This window comes from Schistocerca cancellata, chromosome 8 (assembly GCF_023864275.1).
Source record: "Schistocerca cancellata isolate TAMUIC-IGC-003103 chromosome 8, iqSchCanc2.1, whole genome shotgun sequence".
In the NCBI taxonomy this organism is placed as follows: Eukaryota; Metazoa; Arthropoda; class Insecta; order Orthoptera; family Acrididae; genus Schistocerca; species Schistocerca cancellata.
Genome location: NC_064633.1, coordinates 478,511,778 through 478,530,202, shown reverse-complemented (window position 1 = coordinate 478,530,202; position 18,425 = coordinate 478,511,778). Strand labels below are relative to the sequence as shown.

The 18,425-nt window shown below is 40.8% G+C and overlaps 1 protein-coding gene across 1 annotated transcript in view; it reads left to right on the top strand.

Moving 5' to 3' along the window:
* Positions 1-18,425, top strand: part of LOC126095641 (CD82 antigen) — a 65,748-nt gene that overhangs the window by 26,643 nt on the left and 20,680 nt on the right. The window contains exon 4 of the mRNA XM_049910403.1: positions 15,333-15,545. Coding sequence (XP_049766360.1) covers positions 15,333-15,545 — 213 coding nt within the window. The remainder of the gene's footprint in view (positions 1-15,332; positions 15,546-18,425) is intronic.

The window sequence follows — 18,425 nt, the reverse complement described above, 5'->3', positions numbered from 1 at the left end:
CCTTTTTTCTGTTCTCTCTGAGGGAGGTTCTAGGGCAGTACTTAATTTGCAAGTTTCACCTGACTCAACTAGACCCTGAAGGTCTTACCAGTAGCCAACACCACGACCCTAAGATTGACCAGGCTCAAGAGTTTAACCATGACACACGGGCCCTGAAATGCGGGAGACTCTCATCCTTCCCTGCCCAGCCTACATAATTCTTAATGGAAACTTCATCACCAACCTTGCCCTGGAAAGGTCTTCTACCCTGATTATATTGGCAGTCTTGCCACTGGTGAGCCAATTTGATGTTCCTCGTGGCATGCTCCCAGTTCTTCATAAGTACACCAGGAGTAATCAGGTTGGCAACAGATTGTTGATATGCCATAAATTAGAAAGAGGCAAGTTAAGGGGGTAGGCAAACATAAGGTTGGCAGGGACTGCTCTGGTGGCCTCTAGCTTGACAGAATTAAATGCTAGTTTGAGCCAAGGGAGGGTAGCACCCCATTTACTAGGAGTCCTAGCATGGTAAATAATCAAGGCTGCCTAGAGATTTCTATTTACCCTTTCAGCGAAGGACAACTGCGGATAATATGGGGTAGTGGTGACATGCTTGATTGCCTGATTAAAGCAAAAACCTTTAAATTGCTTAGAAGTGAAGGCTGGGTCATTGACACTCACCAAGACTCTCAGAGGACTGAACCAAGATATAACATTAACCAATTGCTGAATTGTAATGGATGCGGTAACACCGCAGGTAGGGAGGAGCCAAATGAACTGGGAAAAGGCATCCACAATGACTAGTATGTACCTCTTACCTCTCTTAGACTGAGGTAGAAGGCCTATAAAATCCATGAAAATTTTGTCCAGTGGATGCTGTTCCTGTTCAGATTGCAAGAAACCACGAGGTGAACTGGAATTCAGTTTGCCCCTCTTGCACATCTCGCTTTGGTTAACCAATCGCCATATGTCTCAATACAAGGATAGCCAGGTAAAGTTAGCCTGCACCTTGGCAAGGGTTTTATATAGTCCAAGGTTACCTCCCATCAAAGATTCATGGAAGTAGCAAAATAACGAGGGAACTAATTCAACCGGTAGGCATATCTTGGGTTCCGGGAGTTCTCCTACTTCCTTGAAAAAATGCCCTCCCTCAGGAAGTACTTGGGCAGAGATTCCCCCCCTACCAACTTCCTTCTGATAGGACCCCAAATTGAATCAGCATCTTGCTTATCTATCAAATTGAAGAATAGCTGGTTTACCTCCGCCAATACAGTATTGATGACATTCTGGGGCTCCTGGTGTTGGGCTCCTAGTTCACTATCTTCTCAACTAAACATGCAGCTAAGGGCATCAGCTATCTGGTTTTCCAATCCCTGAATGTGTTTTACTTGGAAGCGGAAAGCCGATATCTGAACAGCGCAGCACATAATTATACCAGTCTTACATGGCCTGGCCAATACACAGATAAGGGCTTGATTATCCATTTTCAAAACAAATTGCTTATGTTCCAGGTAAAAGCTGAACTTTTCCAGGGTGAACAACACCACTAATGCCTCACATTCATAGACAGAGTAGTTGAGTTCTGGACCTGACAGCTTCCTTGAGGCAAAAACTGATGGATATCTTTCCCCATTATGTTCTTGGAACAGGAGCTCAGGAATCCCCACATGGGAAGCATCAGTTTGCACAACAAAGGTTTTGGCAAAATCTGGAACAGTCAAAACCAGAGGGTTGGTAATCATGGTCTTAATTGCTTCAAATGCCCCCTGCTGAATCTCTCCCCAGGTATATTCAACTCGTTGCTTCTTATGCAAGGTATTAAAGGGTAAAGGGAGGGGGGGGGGGGGGGTGGCCAGCTGTGCAAAGTTGGGGACAAACTTCTGGAAATAATTTGCCATTCTGACAAACCTAGTGATTTCCCTCTTATTCTTGGATGGAGGGAAAGCCTTTAAATCTTTAGTTCTCTCCTGGTCAATCCTTATTCCATCGAGAGAAACTAAGTGTCCCAAGAAGGATATTTGTGGCATGCACAAGGTTACTTCGGAAGGCTTAACCGTCAAATCTGCTGCCCAAAATTTAGATAAAACTTGTGCTCAGAAAATGAACAACTATAAACTACAACATCATCCAAATAATTATACACACACACACAAACTTCAAATCTCCCAAAACCGCATCTAGTAAATTGGATAAAACAGCAGTGCCAGTAGCTAGACCAAAGGGAACTTAGCTATACTCAAAGAGATTCCACTCAGTGTGAACGGCTGTCATGGGCTTGGATTGTCCTACCAGTGGAACCTGGTAGTAGGCCTGATTGAGATCCAGAATTGTAAAATACATTGCAAACGAAAACCAAGTGAAACAATTATATAGATCTGGGAATGGGACTGATTCCATAAAATCCTTCTTATTGAGAATGTAATAGTCAATTATGGTTCAAAAATCCTGCCCCTTATCCTTGGGAAAGAGAAATAGGGGAGAAGTGTTGGGAGAAGTAGACGGCCTGATCACCCCACCCTGTAAAATGCCTTCAACCTTTTCCCTCAGGACCTTCATCTTTGGCGGCAACAGTCTGTGTGGAGACTGATGGACCAGTACATTGTTGACTAAATAGATTGTGTATTCAGCTAGATTTATCGGACAACACATCAGAATATTGTCCTAACAGCTCAACTGCCTGCCTTGCCTGATCAAGCAGTAGTTGACTCAACTCAAACCCAATGCCCTCGCTACTAACTTCATTAACCCACAAAGGGTGATGGCAAGAACAAAGAGAAAAAAAGGTAATTTAAGATCCTTTACCAAAACCAGATCAACCGGCCAAGAAAAATTCCCAACAGACAAGCTGCCCCGCACCTTGCCCACTAGAGGTAACTCCTGCCCATCAGCTACACAACATCTCTGAGTGTCAGGACACGGGGAGGAGAATTTACATAAATGGTGGAATTCCAAATACCAATGCTAGTCTGACAATGACACCAAACTGCCCAAATTAAGGAGGGCACACAGAGGTTCTTGACTGAGTCAGTCACATACATGCGGGAGAGTCAGATACTCGGCATACTAACAGCCTTACAATACCAAGGCCAGGAACCTGGGTGCCTGTGAACCAACCTCTTATAGCACCATCTGGTAGATTTAGGATATTTCTCTTAACAGGATACTCGTACACTAAATGATCTGGCACTCTACAACAATAACACTGTCTGTAATCAGAAACCCGATTTACCACTCATGCACTGGGGGTTCAGTATTCAAGGGCAACATCTGCATTCCACCCTCCCTCTCGCGTTGTTCATCTAAAAATGAAGGGCTCTATAGAATTAATCAGCTCTCAAAACTGATCAAAAGTACTAGCCCTGTGGGAAAATTTCAAGCAAGAGCTGTCCTGAGGTCACATCCTGTCTAACATATTAGAAACACTCTCCACCTCAGTCATACATATGTCGAGAGGTGACACTGCCGTACACATATGTTAAAAGTACTGGCTTAATGCTTCTGGAGTCCCTTGCACCTTCCAAAAAAACTCACGCTCCAGCTCGATGCATGTATATGCAGATAATTTACTATTTAGAATCTGCATCCTTAATTGCTGTAAGGTTCCCTGTTGCTGCAATGCATCAGCATGAACCTGAAAATGTACCAACAACAAAAGGACTTGCTGGACATAAAGTAAGCTGTTGACTGCCAATTCCAAAATCCCACTAAGAAGACTCATGATGGGTTTTGGTTGTTTACCAAAATGACACAAGAAACTACTGCTTCCCCAAGCTTCAGAATCTCTATCAGTGACCGACTGACCATTCAGTGAAAGTTCCTGCTCAAGACCTGAACCGCCACCCTCTAAGCTCAAGGACACTACCCTGAATTGCAACTCACTGAGTCTATCAGCTAACTCCTGCTGAAGCTGTCTATTGGAATCTTTAAGATCTATAAATCCAAGATCGGTTAGACAGTTCCCCAGGTGTGCGAAATGTGCCTGCAGCTGACACATTTGTTTTGAGGTGGGCAGACTCGCCTCAAGAAATCAAATATTACGGCACAATTCCTCCAACGCAGTGGAAATATTGGAGAGAAAGTCACCTAACTTGCCAAAGGTGTCTGCGGTGGGTGAAAGGGGGCAACCAACCGCTACACACAGCTGGGTCGCTAACTTGGGTATGCTTCCATCTACGGGAAGCCCACAAATATGCAGTTCAGAGAGAAGGTGTTCGCATTTAAGGTGGGAAATCCCTGGACAAGCTCTGGAGCTCATGGTGGAGGTGAACCCCCTTAAAACAAATAAAAATCAGTGCACTGGTACAATACCATATTCTGACAACTTCCTAAGTTGAACTACATAAGGTGAAAACAACAATCGAGCTAGGAGTGAAAATACAAAAATCTCCCCACCCCCTCCTCTAAGCTAGCAGATCGTTGTGCTACCAATTGAAACCCAGGCAACAGGTTCAGTGTACGAAAGGATCAAACATCAACATGTGGTTTGCACCAAATTAACATTTATTTTAGAAAAACATACTGATCAATTAAATTCCAGATTAATAACAACATGAAAACCATCAGAATCGTAGCAACATATGAAGTGACATACTACTGAAATTTACCAATATAAGCAAAAGAAAACAGTATTCAATAAACACAAAGCATATGAGTTTATAACAGAAAGAATAAAATTTGAATCTAAAATTACATAAGTTCATGAGTTAATCCAACCAAACTACACAGCCTACAACCGTGGCAGCAGTCACTCAGTCCAGGTATAGCTCCAAGGAACAAGGCAACTACTCACCTTGTGCTAGGTATAGCAAATGACGCGGCAAAGTGCTCCTGTGCCAATAATTTAGACCACGGGCTTTGGGCAGCCCAGAAGCCATGGCTGCAACCAGCCGTTTACTTACTGCTGCTTAGGCCTAATTTTTCGAGTGTGTATATTTAGCATTATTATGCAATTAGAAGTGCATTTTCTGTAGTTTAACTGATTAAATACGTTCATTAGGGTGCCTTTCAAGCTCACCATTACAGGTTTTTCTTTTACTTGCATATTGTTCCAGTAATCGCGAAAAGTTCATTTTGTTTATATTTCACGGCTTTGCCTTACTTTCCGAGTGTGCATACTTAGCGTTATACCGCAATTTTAAGTGCATTTGGTATAGATTAACTAATTAAATACATTCATTAGTGTGCTCTTCAAGCTTGCCATTAAAGATTTTTCTTTTATTTACGTATTCTTCCGCTTATCGCCAAAAGTTCGTTTTGGTTACATTCAGCTGCTTAGGTCTAATTTTTCATCATGCATATTTAGCATTATACCACAAATTTTTGTGCATTTGGTAATAGTTTACTTACATATTAGTTTCCAAAACATATTTAGTGTCCTTTTGCATCTATATTTAATATATTATCGCTATCACTTAGTAAATCTCATAACTAATTTCCAAACTACCATGGATACTAAGTGTGTGAGCTGCAGTAGGAAAGTTAGTTCAGGGGTTTTGTGCAGCTGTTGTGACAGGTGGTTTCTTTGGGGAAATTGTAGCGGTGTGGGAATTGGGGAATCAAACGAGACTCTTCCAATCTCTTGCAGGGTTTGCTCAAGAGATAGGATCATAGCTGAACAGGAGGAGAAAATTAGAGCCCTTCAGCCTGATTTGGACAGAGCGAGAGAGGAACTGAAGAGGTTAGGGGGGGAGGAGGGCAAACAGCGGTGGGAAGTGGTAGCTGGGAACGGGGGCCACAGAAAGAGGACAGTGTCTGACAGTTTCCCAATTGGCACAACCAATAGATTTGCCTTGCTACCACAGTTAAGTAAGAAAGAGGCTCCAGTAGAAGTAGATGTAGTTAAGATACAACAGAATCTCACTAGGAAACCAGCTGTTTCAAAAAAGTAGAACGTAAGAGGAAAGTTCTGTTGCTAGGTAGCAGCCATGGAAGAGGTGTGGGCCAGATTTTGCAGGAAAAATTAGGTGACAGGTACCAGGTCCCAAACTTTTTTAAGCCAAGTGCAAGTCTTAGCCAGGTGGTAGAGGATATAGGTTCCTTGTGCAAGGAATTCACAAAGCAGGATCCTGTGATGATAGTAGGTGGAGTGGGAAACAGTATTGATAGGGATCAGGGCTACAGCGTTGAGTATGACCTGGTGAAAATAGCCTCGGCAACGACCCATACCAATGTTGGGCTGGAGCCTGCTTTCGTGCAGCATGATCAGCCCCAGTTGAACCGCTCTGTCAGGAGGGTAAATATGGAGTTGGATCAGTTGTGTAGGGCAGCCACTCTGTCAGACGTTGGATTGGTCCCTGTTGAACTATTGATAGGAGGGATTTTATAAGGTAGTAACACGGTTCACGTTTTCCGTCGCACTTCAGAGTAGACCGGGAACTGTCTCATAGGCATGCCCGATGTGAACTGACTGGGCATGGCCCATGCTGCCTGAGTTGTTGTTGTTCCACTGGCAGAGGTCGCGGCCGAATTCTCGCGTGCCCTCTGGTGGACAGGACTCTATTTGCGGCAACTACCGTCCGTGACGCGCCGTGCTGATGTGCGCCTCCCACGATCTTTCTGGTGGCTACTGCAGCCTACATCTCAATAGCAAAGGGAAGGGTAAACTGGCAAGGTTGTGAGCGAAATCCATAAGGGGGGACACTAGTATTCATGGATGTACCTCTTTTTTAGACTAATATCAGTGTCCAACGAGAAGTTCAGGCAGGCAGGTGCTAAAGAGGTCCAAAACTCACAAAATTCTCACAACAGGAAAGTAAATAATAATGTTACCATATTTAATGAAAATATTGGTGGATTAAAGAAAAAAGTAGATTCTCACAAAAGTAAAGTAAAAAATAATGTTACCATTTTTTACCAAAATATTCCAGAATTGAAGAATAAAGTAGATGAGCTCCTGGTTTGTTTAGATGACATTGAGTCAGATAATGTAATAGATATACTATGCCTAGGGGAAACTACGGCCGTAATTTTTCCCGAGGGCATGCAGCTTTATTGTATGGTTAAATGATGATGGTGTCCTCTTGGGTAAAATATTCCGGAGGTATAAAAGTCCTCCATTCGGATCTCCGGGCGGGGACTACTCAAGAGGATGTCGTTATCAGAAGAAAGAAAACTGGCGTTCTATGGATCGCAGTGTGGAATGTCAGATCCCTTAATCGGGCAGGTAGGTTAGAAAATTTAAAAAGGGAAATGGATAGGTTAAAGTTAGATATAGTGGGAATTAGTGAAGTTTGGTGGCAGGAGGAACAAGACTTCTGGTCAGGTGACTACAGGGTTATAAACACAAAGTCAAATAGCGGTAATTCAGGAGTAGGTTTAATAATGAATAGGAAAATAGGAATGCGGGTAAGCTACTACAGACAGCATAGTGAACGCATTATTGTGGCCAAGATAGATACGAAGCCCACACCTACTACAGTAGTACAAGTTTATATGCCAACTAGCTCTGCAGATGATGAAGAAATTGAAGAAATGTATGATGAAATAAAAGAAATTATTCAGATAGTGAAGGGAGACGAAAATTTAATAGTCATGGGTGACTGGAATTTGAGTGTAGGAAAAGGGAGAGAAGGAAACGTAGTAGGTGAATATGGATTGGGGCTAAGAAATGAAAGAGGAAGCCGCCTGGTAGAATTTTGCACAGAGCACAACTTAATCATAGCTAACACTTGGTTTAAGAATCATGATAGAAGGTTGTATACATGGAAGAACCCTGGAGATACTAAAAGGTATCAGATAGATTATATAATGGTAAGACAGAGATTTAGGAACCAGGTTTTAAATTGTAAGACATTTCCAGGGGCAGATGTGGACTCTGACCACAATCTATTGGTTATGACCTGTAGATTAAAACTGAAGAAACTGCAAAAAAGTGGGAATTTAAGGAGATGGGACCTGGATAAACTGAAAGAACCAGTGGTTGTACAGAGTTTCAGGAAGAGCATAGTGGAACAATTGACAGGAATGGGGGAAAGAAATATAGTAGAAGAGGAATGGGTAGCTTTGAGGGATGAAGTAGTGAAGGCAGCAGAGGATGAAGTAGGTAAAAAGACGAGGGCTAGAAGAAATCCTTGGGTAACAGAAGAAATATTGAATTTAATTGATGAAAGGAGAAAATATAAAAATGCAGTAAATGAAGCAGGCAAAAAGGAATACAAACGTCTCAAAAATGAGATTGACAGGAAGTGCAAAATGGCTAAGCAGGGTTGGCTAGAAGACAAATGTAAGGATGTAGAGGCTTATCTCACTAGGGGTAAGATAGATACTGCCTACAGGAAAATTAAAGAGACCTTTGGAGATAAGAGAACCACTTGTATGAACATCAAGAGCTCAGATGGAAACCCAGTTCTAAGCAAAGAAGGGAAAGCAGAAAGGTGGAAGGAGTATATAGAGGGTCTATACAAGGGCGATGTACTTGAGGACAATATTATGGAAATGGAAGAGGATGTAGATGAAGATGATATGGGAGATACGATACTGCGTGAAGAGTTTGACAGAGCACTGAAAGACCTGAGTCGAAACAAGGCCCCCGGAGTAGACAACATTCCATTGGAACTACTGACGGCCTTGGGAGAGCCAGTCCTGACAAAACTCTACCATCTTGTGAGCAAGATGTATGAAACAGGTGAAATACCCTCAGACTTCAAGAAGAATATAATAATTCCAATCCCAAAGAAAGCAGGTGTTGACAGATGTGAAAATTACCGAACAATCAGTTTAATAAGCCACAGCTGCAAAATACTAACACGAATTCTTTACAGACGAATGGAAAAACTGATAGAAGCCGACCTCGGGGAAGATCAGTTTGGATTCCGTAGAAACACTGGAACACGTGAGGCAAAACTGACCTTACGACTTATCTTAGAAGAAAGATTAAGGAAAGGCAAACCTACGTTTCTAGCATTTGTAGACTTAGAGAAAGCTTTTGACAATGTTGACTGGAATATTCTCTTTCAAATTCTGAAGATGGCAGGGGTAAAATACAGGGAGCGAAAGGCTATTTACAATTTGTACAGAAACCAGATTGCAGTTATAAGAGTCGAGGGACATGAAAGGGAAGCAGCGGTTGGGAAGGGAGTGAGACAGGGTTGTAGCCTGTCCCTGATGTTATTCAATCTGTATATTGAGCAAGCAGTAAAGGAAACAAAAGAAAAATTCGGAGTAGGTATTAAAATCCATGGAGAAGAAATAAAAACTTTGAGGTTCGCCGATGACATTGTAATTCTGTCAGAGACAGCAAAGGACTTGGAAGAGCAGTTGAACGGAATGGATGGTGTCTTGAAGGGAGGATATAAGATGAACATCAACAAAAGCAAAACGAGGATAATGGAATGTAGTCGAATTAAGTCGGGTGATGTTGAGGGTATTAGATTAGGAAATGAGACACTCAAAGTAGTAAAGGAGTTTTGCTATTTGGGGAGCAAAATAACTGATGATGGTCGAAGTAGAGAGGATATAAAATGTAGACTGGCAATGGCAAGGAAAGCATTTCTGAAGAAGAGAAATTTGTTAACATTGAGTATAGAATTAAGTGTCAGGAAGTCATTTCTGAAAGTATTTGTATGGAGTGTAGCCATGTATGGAAGTGAAACATGGACGGTAAATAGTTTGGACAAGAAGAGGACAGAAGCTTTTGAAATGTGGTGCTACAGAAGAATGCTGAAGATTAGGTGGGTAGATCACATAACTAATGAGGAAGTATTGAATAGGATTGGGGAGAAGAGAAGTTTGTGGCACAACTTGACGAGAAGAAGGGATTGGTTGGTAGGACATGTTCTGAGGCATCAAGGGATCACCAATTTAGTATTGGAGGGCAGCGTGGAGGGTAAAAATCGGAGGGGGAGACCAAGAGATGAATACACTAAACAGATTCAGAAGGATGTAGGTTGCAGTAGGTACTGGGAGATGAAGGAGCTTGCACAGGATAGAGTAGCATGGAGAGCTGCATCAAACCAGTCTCAGGACTGAAGACCACAACAACAACATACTATGCCTGTCGGGGCATCACATTGTGTCTGATATGAAAAAGGTAAATATCAGTGGTTATAAACTAGCTGCACATATGAGTAGAGAGAATAAGGTGGGAGGAGGAGTTGCCATATATGTCAAAAGTTATCACTGTGTAGAAAGCTTAGATACAAAAAAGTTTTGTCTAGAGCAACATATAGAAGTATGTGCCTGTCAACTTAAACTGAAGGAGGGCTCTTTTATAATTGTAACAGTATATAGGTCCCCTTCAGAAAACTTTAATTTATTCCTGGAAAACTTGGATGCCTTGTTGTGCTATCTGTCAGATAGGGGAAAGCAAATTATTATTTGTGGGGACTTCAATGTTGATTCACTGAAAGAGTGTAATAGAAAGAATGGCATGGAAGTATTGCTCGGTTCTTTCAATTTGACATCTGTCATTAATTTTCCTAAAGGACAGCAGCACATTGATAGATAACACTTTTATAGACCAAGATAGGTTTAAAAACATAAATTCTTGTCCTGTTGAGAATGGTCTTTCTGATCATGATGCTCAGCTAGTTACAATATGTGACATAGCTCCATTCAGTAATTCAAAGCTACCCTCCAAAGTTGTGCGTTCAATTAATGACTCAACAATTAGAAATTTCAGAGAAAATCTTCAGCAGTTAGACTGGGATGAGGTGTACAAGGAACCTGATGCTAATTTAAAATATAACTTATTTCATGATACACTTGTAAGAGAATTTGAAAACTGTTTCCCCAAGAAAGTAGTTAAATCTAATTATAGGAAACCATGCAAAAAACCTTGGCTTACTAAAGGAATAAAAATATCTTGTAACCACAAAAGGGAACTGTATCTCACAACAAGAAAGAGTAATGACCCAGAAACAGCCAAATATTATAAAAACTACTGTGCTACATTAAGAAAGGTCATTAAAAAGTTCAGAAGCATGTGCATCATGTCTGAGATTAATACCTCTGATAACAAAATCAGAACTATTTGGAATATTATTACAAGGGAGACAGGACAACCAAGAGTATAGGATGATGGCATCACCATCAAAGCGAATGGAAACTTGATAAACAACAAGCAATTATTTTGAATAATCATTTTTTAAATGTTGTAGAGAAAATAGGATCTAAATGTTCATTAGAAGAAGCAAGGCAGTTAATGGAAGAGGCCTTACCCACACCATTTGATACAATTGAAATTCCACCCACCTCTCCTTCTGAAATTAAGAAGATAATAAACTCTCTCAAGAATAAAAGCTCACTTGGAATTGATGGCATTTCCAGCAGGATAATAAAAGCTTGTTCCCAAGAAATAAGTGGGATTCTTAGCCACATATGTGATAGCTCTCTGAAGCACAGTATTTTCCCAGATAGACTGAAGTATACCATTGATAAACCACTCCATAAAAAAGGGGATACGTCTGATGTCAACAATTACCGCTCAGTCTCTCCTCTTACTGTCTTATTCAAAATTCTTGAAAAAGTAATGTATTGTAGAGTAGCTTCACACCTTTGTAAAAATAAAGTTTTAACAAAATGTCAGTTTGGTTTCCAGAAGGGTTTCTCAACAGAAAATGCTATATATACTTTCACTAATGAAATATTAAATGCTCTGAATAACCGGAAGTCACCCGTTGGGATTTTTTGTTATCTATCAAAGGCTTTTGATTGTGTAAATCATAGAATACTTCTAGATAAGCTCAAGTACTGTGGTATGAATGGGACAGTGCTCAAATGGTTTAAATCACACCTAGCTGGAAGAGTGCAGAAAGTTGAAATAAACAGTTCACATAATATGCAAAAAACTGCTGATTTCTCAAACTGGTGAACAATCAAGAATGGGGTGCCGCAAGGTTCGGTCTTGGGTCCTCTGCTGTTCTTAATATATATTAATGGCTTGCCATTCTATATTCATGAAGATACAAAGCTGGTACTTTTTGCTGATGATACAAGTATAGCTATCACACCCGACAAACAAGAATTAACTGGTGAAATTGTAAACGATGTTTTTCAGAAAATCATTAAGTGGTTCTCTGTAAATGAGCTCTCATTAAACTTTGACAAAACACAGTATATACAGTTCCACACAGTAAATGGAATGACCCCATTAATAAATACAGACTTCGATCAGAAATCTGTAGCTAAGGTAGAATATTCAAAATTTCTAGGTGTATGCATTGATGAGGGGTTGAACTGGAAAAAACACACTGAGGATCTGCTGAAACATTTGAGTTCAGCTACTTATGCTATTATGGTCATTGCAAATTTTGGCGATATACTTCTGAGTAAATTAGCTCACCATGCCTATCTTCATTCTCTGCTTTTGTATGGCATCATATTCTGGGGTAACTCATCATCGAGTAAAAGAGTGTTCATTGCACAAAAGCGTGTAATCAGAATAATTGCTGGAGCTCATCCAAGATCATCCTGCAGACACTTATTTAAAGAGCCAGAAATCTTCACTGTAGCCTCACAATATATATACATTCACTTATGAAATTTGTTATTAACCGAACGAATTCAAAAGTAATAGCAGTGTACATGGCTACAACTCTAGGAGAAAGGATGATCTTCATTACTCAAGGTTAAATCTAACTTTGGCTCAGAAGGGGGTATATTATGCTGCCACAAAAGTCTTTGGTCACTTATTTAAAAGGAAATTAAAAGAATTTCTTAATAGCAACTCCTTCTACTCATTAGATGAATTTTTGGATGTAGTAAGTGGGTAATTTCCCAACTGTTCCCTGACCCCCTGCCCCCCCCCCCCCCCCAAAAAAAAAAATTGTTTAATGTAATATCTTGTATAGACACCTTTTATTAACCTGACATGTTCCATATCATTATGAAGTGTCATATTCATGATCTATGGAACAAGTACTAATCTAATCTAATCTCTAATCCAGGTAGACACCCATGTTTTGCAGTCAACTGTGAACATAAATCACATTTGAGGCAGTATCCTCAAACTATAACAGAATATACAGTCACAAATGATGAGACTCGCATTAGCGAGATAAATACAACTCGTATCCACACACACACACACACACACACACACACACACACACACACACACACACACACACAGATATGGCTTCACAAGGCTTTTAATCACATCAGGGGAAACTCACTAAGATTGACAGGGATAATTAGAATGAATTTGGTCGTATACACTAAATACATATGCCTCTGTCTAGGTAAGATGATAAACGAGTACTTGTAACTGACAAAAGGTGCAGGTACAAACAGAGCAGTTGCAGTGAAACCCTTAAGCAAGGCAGAAAATTACACTCAGTACTAGCCCTACGTAATTCAATTATGACTAAAATACATCATCATAGGTTAGAGTGAATACTCTTTACTAAATTCCAATCAGATTTCAATTCATACACAGCACCTGATACGGTACCATGACATTGCCACTGGGTACAGCGTCACTCATCGGCATTACCACTTCAATTCATAACATCGCACACCAATTGAGTGCACACAAGCAGTTTACCAATTAACAGAATCAGGTGGCTTCAAAGAAGATGCACTAACAGCCATTGGCCATTGTCAAGTCAAGGCACACAGCAGAACAAACAAATACATATTATTCATTGAACACGACACAATAATATTATGCCAATTTTCCTTTAAACAATAAAAGCACAAGGCCAGAATGTCCATAGGCAGTATGGTATGGTGCCATCTCCCCACCATGAATTATCCTTTTAACTCTTCTTCAAATAACAGAAGGAGGCCCCCATTATCAGAGCTCCAGAGCATGACCTTCATCACCTTCTTTAGTGGCTGCCCAACATTTGACAAGTCACTCGACGATCCAGCTGGGTACATGCGTTTCAAACCCAAATCAGCCAAACCAAAACCTACCACCAGGCACTACTGCTTCAGTCCTCCTCCTTCCATCATGTGCCGTTCACAACAAACTGCCGCCACGCCAAGCCTCCACCTCAACCAGGAAAACCAAAGATAAGTCACAAGGTAGGTGACTATCGACTATCGATACTGATGCCAGAGGTAGTTAGACCAGCAAACTGAACCACCATGCCTCAATTACCATTCTTGTTAATGTGTGGGAATTATTTCAATCTTGATTAGACTCTTACAATCACTCCTGGCTATATGTTAGAGTGTGAGATTTACAATTACTTTACTGACATATCTGAATTTCTGTAGGGGAAGGATGTTGACCTGTGCAGGAGTTTATAGTCTGTAATTATTTTTGATCACTGGATTCATAGAAAGCCCTTTATATGAATGAGCATTTCCAGAGAATAAGTACATGAAATTGGCAGGTCTCTATTGCTGTCATCAGTGGTTTCCCTTGTTCTGTTGCTGGTAACTGTATTTGTTCCCTGGTCTTTCCGTTTGACAAACTAACATATCTCAGCCAATATGACAGAAAGCAAGAGCTTTTGGTGTAATAAACAACACAGCAATCAGTTAGTCTATTTGCAAAAGAGAAACTTTTTCAGTTTTTGTGTCTTTGTTGGGATATTTGCATTGACTTTCCATTTCATCCAGAGCCTCATATGTAGCATAGTTTCTTGAACTGTAATTTTGACACATTTAAAATGGAAACCTAGTTCAATGAACTGTAGGACATAATTGGTTAACATTCATGTAGCATTGAAATCTAATGCAATCTTCCCCCAATTATCAGTGGGATAAATTGTTTCAGCATTTTGTTATTGGTTACTTGTATAAGTCTCATGTTAGAATTTCACTGTAGCAACACACCAACAACTTACAAATGCTACAGTCTTCTGTCTTTTTTTCAACTTAGATAAATTGTGTTTTTAATTCAGGATAGCCATTGGTTGTTTTTTTACATGCAGTTATTGATGAGATGATGATGTTTGGTTTGTGGGGCGCTCAACTGCGTGGTTATCAGCGCCCGTACAATTTCCCAACCTTTGCTCAGTCCAATTTCGCCACTTTCCTGGATGATGATGAAATGATAAGGACAACACAAACACCCAGTCATCTCGAGGCAGGTGAAAATCCCTGACCCCGCCGGGAATCGAACCCGGGACCCCGTGCTCGGGAAGCGAGAACGCTACCGCGAGACCACGAGCGGCGGACGTGTGCAGTTATTCAGCCATATGGCATCTCATCATGACTATGTAGCTTACAGACATATGTTAATGGTGTAAAATATTAGTAATAATAATAATAATATGTGATTTAATTCTGTAGTAACCATGTATCAGAGATAATGTAAAAGTATTCTCCATGCTAATTATTTTGTTTCTGTTTTGTTGGAAATGATTTTTCCTGTGATACAGCTACATTGTTATACTATTAAGGACTATTTGCATTTTTTTCCTTACATTCAAACGAATTTGTGATTGTTACCTCTTTAGCTCAAATGCTGTGGAATGACACAACCATCGGATTATGAAATGTCATGGTGGAAACTGAGAGATATTGGTCAGAACGAGCTTATAGTTCCCCTGTCTTGTTGTATTCTGAAAAACAAAGATGATCCTGGGGCATTTCTTGATCCTATACCACAGAACAACTCGCTCTGCCAGTCAGTAGATGAGACCATCAACAATAAAGCACGACATACTGAGGTGAGACAAATATTATCAATTTTTAAGTGCACTCAATACCACTCAGATTTAGGAGCATACATATGTTTTATGCTGTCTGTGTCAGTATATTTTCTTCTTACTAAAACAAAATAGATTATTTTGGCAGCTGCACAATGTAGTAGCTGTACAGGTGTGTGCGTGTGAATGCGCGCGCGTTGTGTGTGTGTGTGTGTGTGTGTGTGTGTGTGTGTGTGATAATATTTAAAAGATCAAAATGGTGTGTCTGTGTGTGTGTGTGTGTGTGTGTGTGTGATAATATTTAAAAGTTCAAAATGGTGTGTGTGTGTGTGTGTGTGTGTGTGTGTGTGTGTGTGTGTGTGTGTGTATGTGTGTATGTGTGTGTGTGATAATATTTAAAAGATCAGAATGGTGTAAAAACGAATACTGTGTGATACTGAGTGGAATAACGACAATGTTATGAAGAGGATATATTGCTACCCACCACAGATGCTGAGTTGCAGACAGGCACAACAAGAAGATATACATTATTTGAACATTTGGCCAAAAGGCCCTCTTCTAAAGTAGAAAACATACACACGATCACACAAATGAAACTCACACACACATGACTACTGTTTCTGGGTGTTGGGGCCGGACTTATACAACAACTGCACCTGATGGGAGAAACAATCTTCAGATGGGGACTAGGGTGAGAAGGGGGAGGGATAGCAGGCTAGGAGTGGGGGAAAGTGCAGTGTTGCTTGTGGGAGCACATAGGGATATGGTGGGGACAGGGTGGGTCCAATAGGTGAAGTCGGGAGGTTTGGTGGGGGGGGGGGGGGGGATGAGAAGGGAAGTGGAAATGATGAAAAGATAGAAGTAGAGGAGGGAGGAAAGGCCAGTGGGTGCATTGGTGGAACAGAAGGCTATGTAGTGCTGGAGTGGGAGTGGGTAGGAACTCTCCCTGCAGTTTATCCTACATTTCTGTAACTCCCTGGCCTCAAACCAGTCTTTTCTTCCCCTCGTCTACTTCTCTCCTTCTCTGCATCCTTCCTCCACTCCCCTTCACCTCTAATCATGTGTCTGCACCTATCAGCCCTAGTCTGTCCCTACCATGTCCCTGCATGCTCCTGAAAGCTACACTACACATTCCCCCAACCCTACCTTGCTATCCCACCTAATCCCCATACCACATTCTCCTTACCCCTACCACCTACAGATTGCTTCTACCATCAGATGCAGTTGGTGTATGCAGTTTGCTCTCAGCAGCCAGAGACAGTGGTCATGTGTATGTGTGTGTTGTGCATGTGTGAATTTGTGTATATTTTCTACTTTGAAAAAGGGAAATTTTGCTGAAAGCTTAAATGAATAATGGTCCTTTTGTTGTGCCTGTGTGTGACTCAGTGTCTCTTCAATATGATGAGAAGCAATCTATCCCTTTCATGACATACTCATTCATTCATTCATTTATTCATTGCATTCTTTAACACCATTTTACTAGGTTATATTTGGCCTAAATAAGCAAAAATGTAGCATTTTAGGAATTCCCTTTCTTTCCTGTCGGACTTTCTTCCACTTCAATGTGGGGTCAGCTGTGTTACAACAGATTTTGCAGTGTTAGTTGCAGAGGGTGGCTGGATGCCCTTCCTGCCGCCACCCTGAACCCCATGGGATGGAATTAATGAACCCCAGTTGTCTGCGTTTAGTGTAAGCCATGAAACAGTGTGAACATTTTCAAATGTCTGTGAGTTGTGTAACTGAGGCACAACGTGGTGACCAACCTGGTATTCACCTAGTGGGATGTGGAAAACTGCCTAATAATCACATCCAGGCTGTGCAGCGTGCTGGCCCTTATCATTAATCTGCAGGGCGGATTCGATCGGGCTGGCACACTTACCCTAGTCCAGGAAGCAGCATATTAGCACTCTCGGTTACTCTGGTGCGTGTAGCATTTTAGGAATTATTAGATGGCATTTCAAATCCTGTCTCAGAAAATGTTATGGTGTTCCATTTAGGTTACAAACCATTTTTGGACTGCTGGGGGGAACTGTGAGAAGTGGGCTGTTAGTCACCAATGCATCAAGGATGGGTATCTTTAATGTGATGACCCCGACCAGAAAGACAGTTGGTTGACTTCATGGAGGAGTGGAATGTAGGAATGTCAAGCCTAAGTGATATCAGGTGGAAGGGAAAAGGAAGGAGAAAAATAAGAAAAGGGTATACACTTTACTGAAGTGATGGGTGAAAGGCCAAAAATGGGGTGGTTATAATAATAAAGCCAGCCCTACAAGAATTTGAGGAAGAAGTGGAATATACAAGTGACAGTACATGAATGTTCAGCCGATAATAAATAAAGGAGTGAAGGGCTTCACCCAAGTATATGCATCATAAACAGAAAGTAAAGAGGAGAACATCAAAGAATTCCTACAGAAACTAAAGAATGAAATTATGGATGTGGAAGCAATAGTGGTGGGTGACTTAAATGGATAGGTGAGAAATGAAAGACTAAGGAAGGAAAAGATAATTGGTCTGCATGGATAGGAAGGAGAATGAGGAAGGAGAGAAGCTGGCTGATTTTTGTGAAAGAAATATTTTAATTGTGGGCAACTCATGGTTCGGGAAGATAAACAGCTGAGAATAACAAGATATGGTTGGGGAGAGAGAAGGATGAAGATGTTCATTGACTAATTTCTGGTGGAAAAGCAATATCATCTGCAACTAATAAAAGTAACTTCACTCCCAGATGATGGAAATCATTGAGTAGGGGCGGCAAAGGTAAGGATGGATAAAATGAAGAGAATAAAAGCAGAAAGGGAGAAAAAAATTAAAGTGTGTAAACTAAAGATAGACAAGTCCAAGAAAAGTTCATGGAGTTATATAAAACTAAAATCTTTAGTATTGGAGGTGGAAATGTGGAAG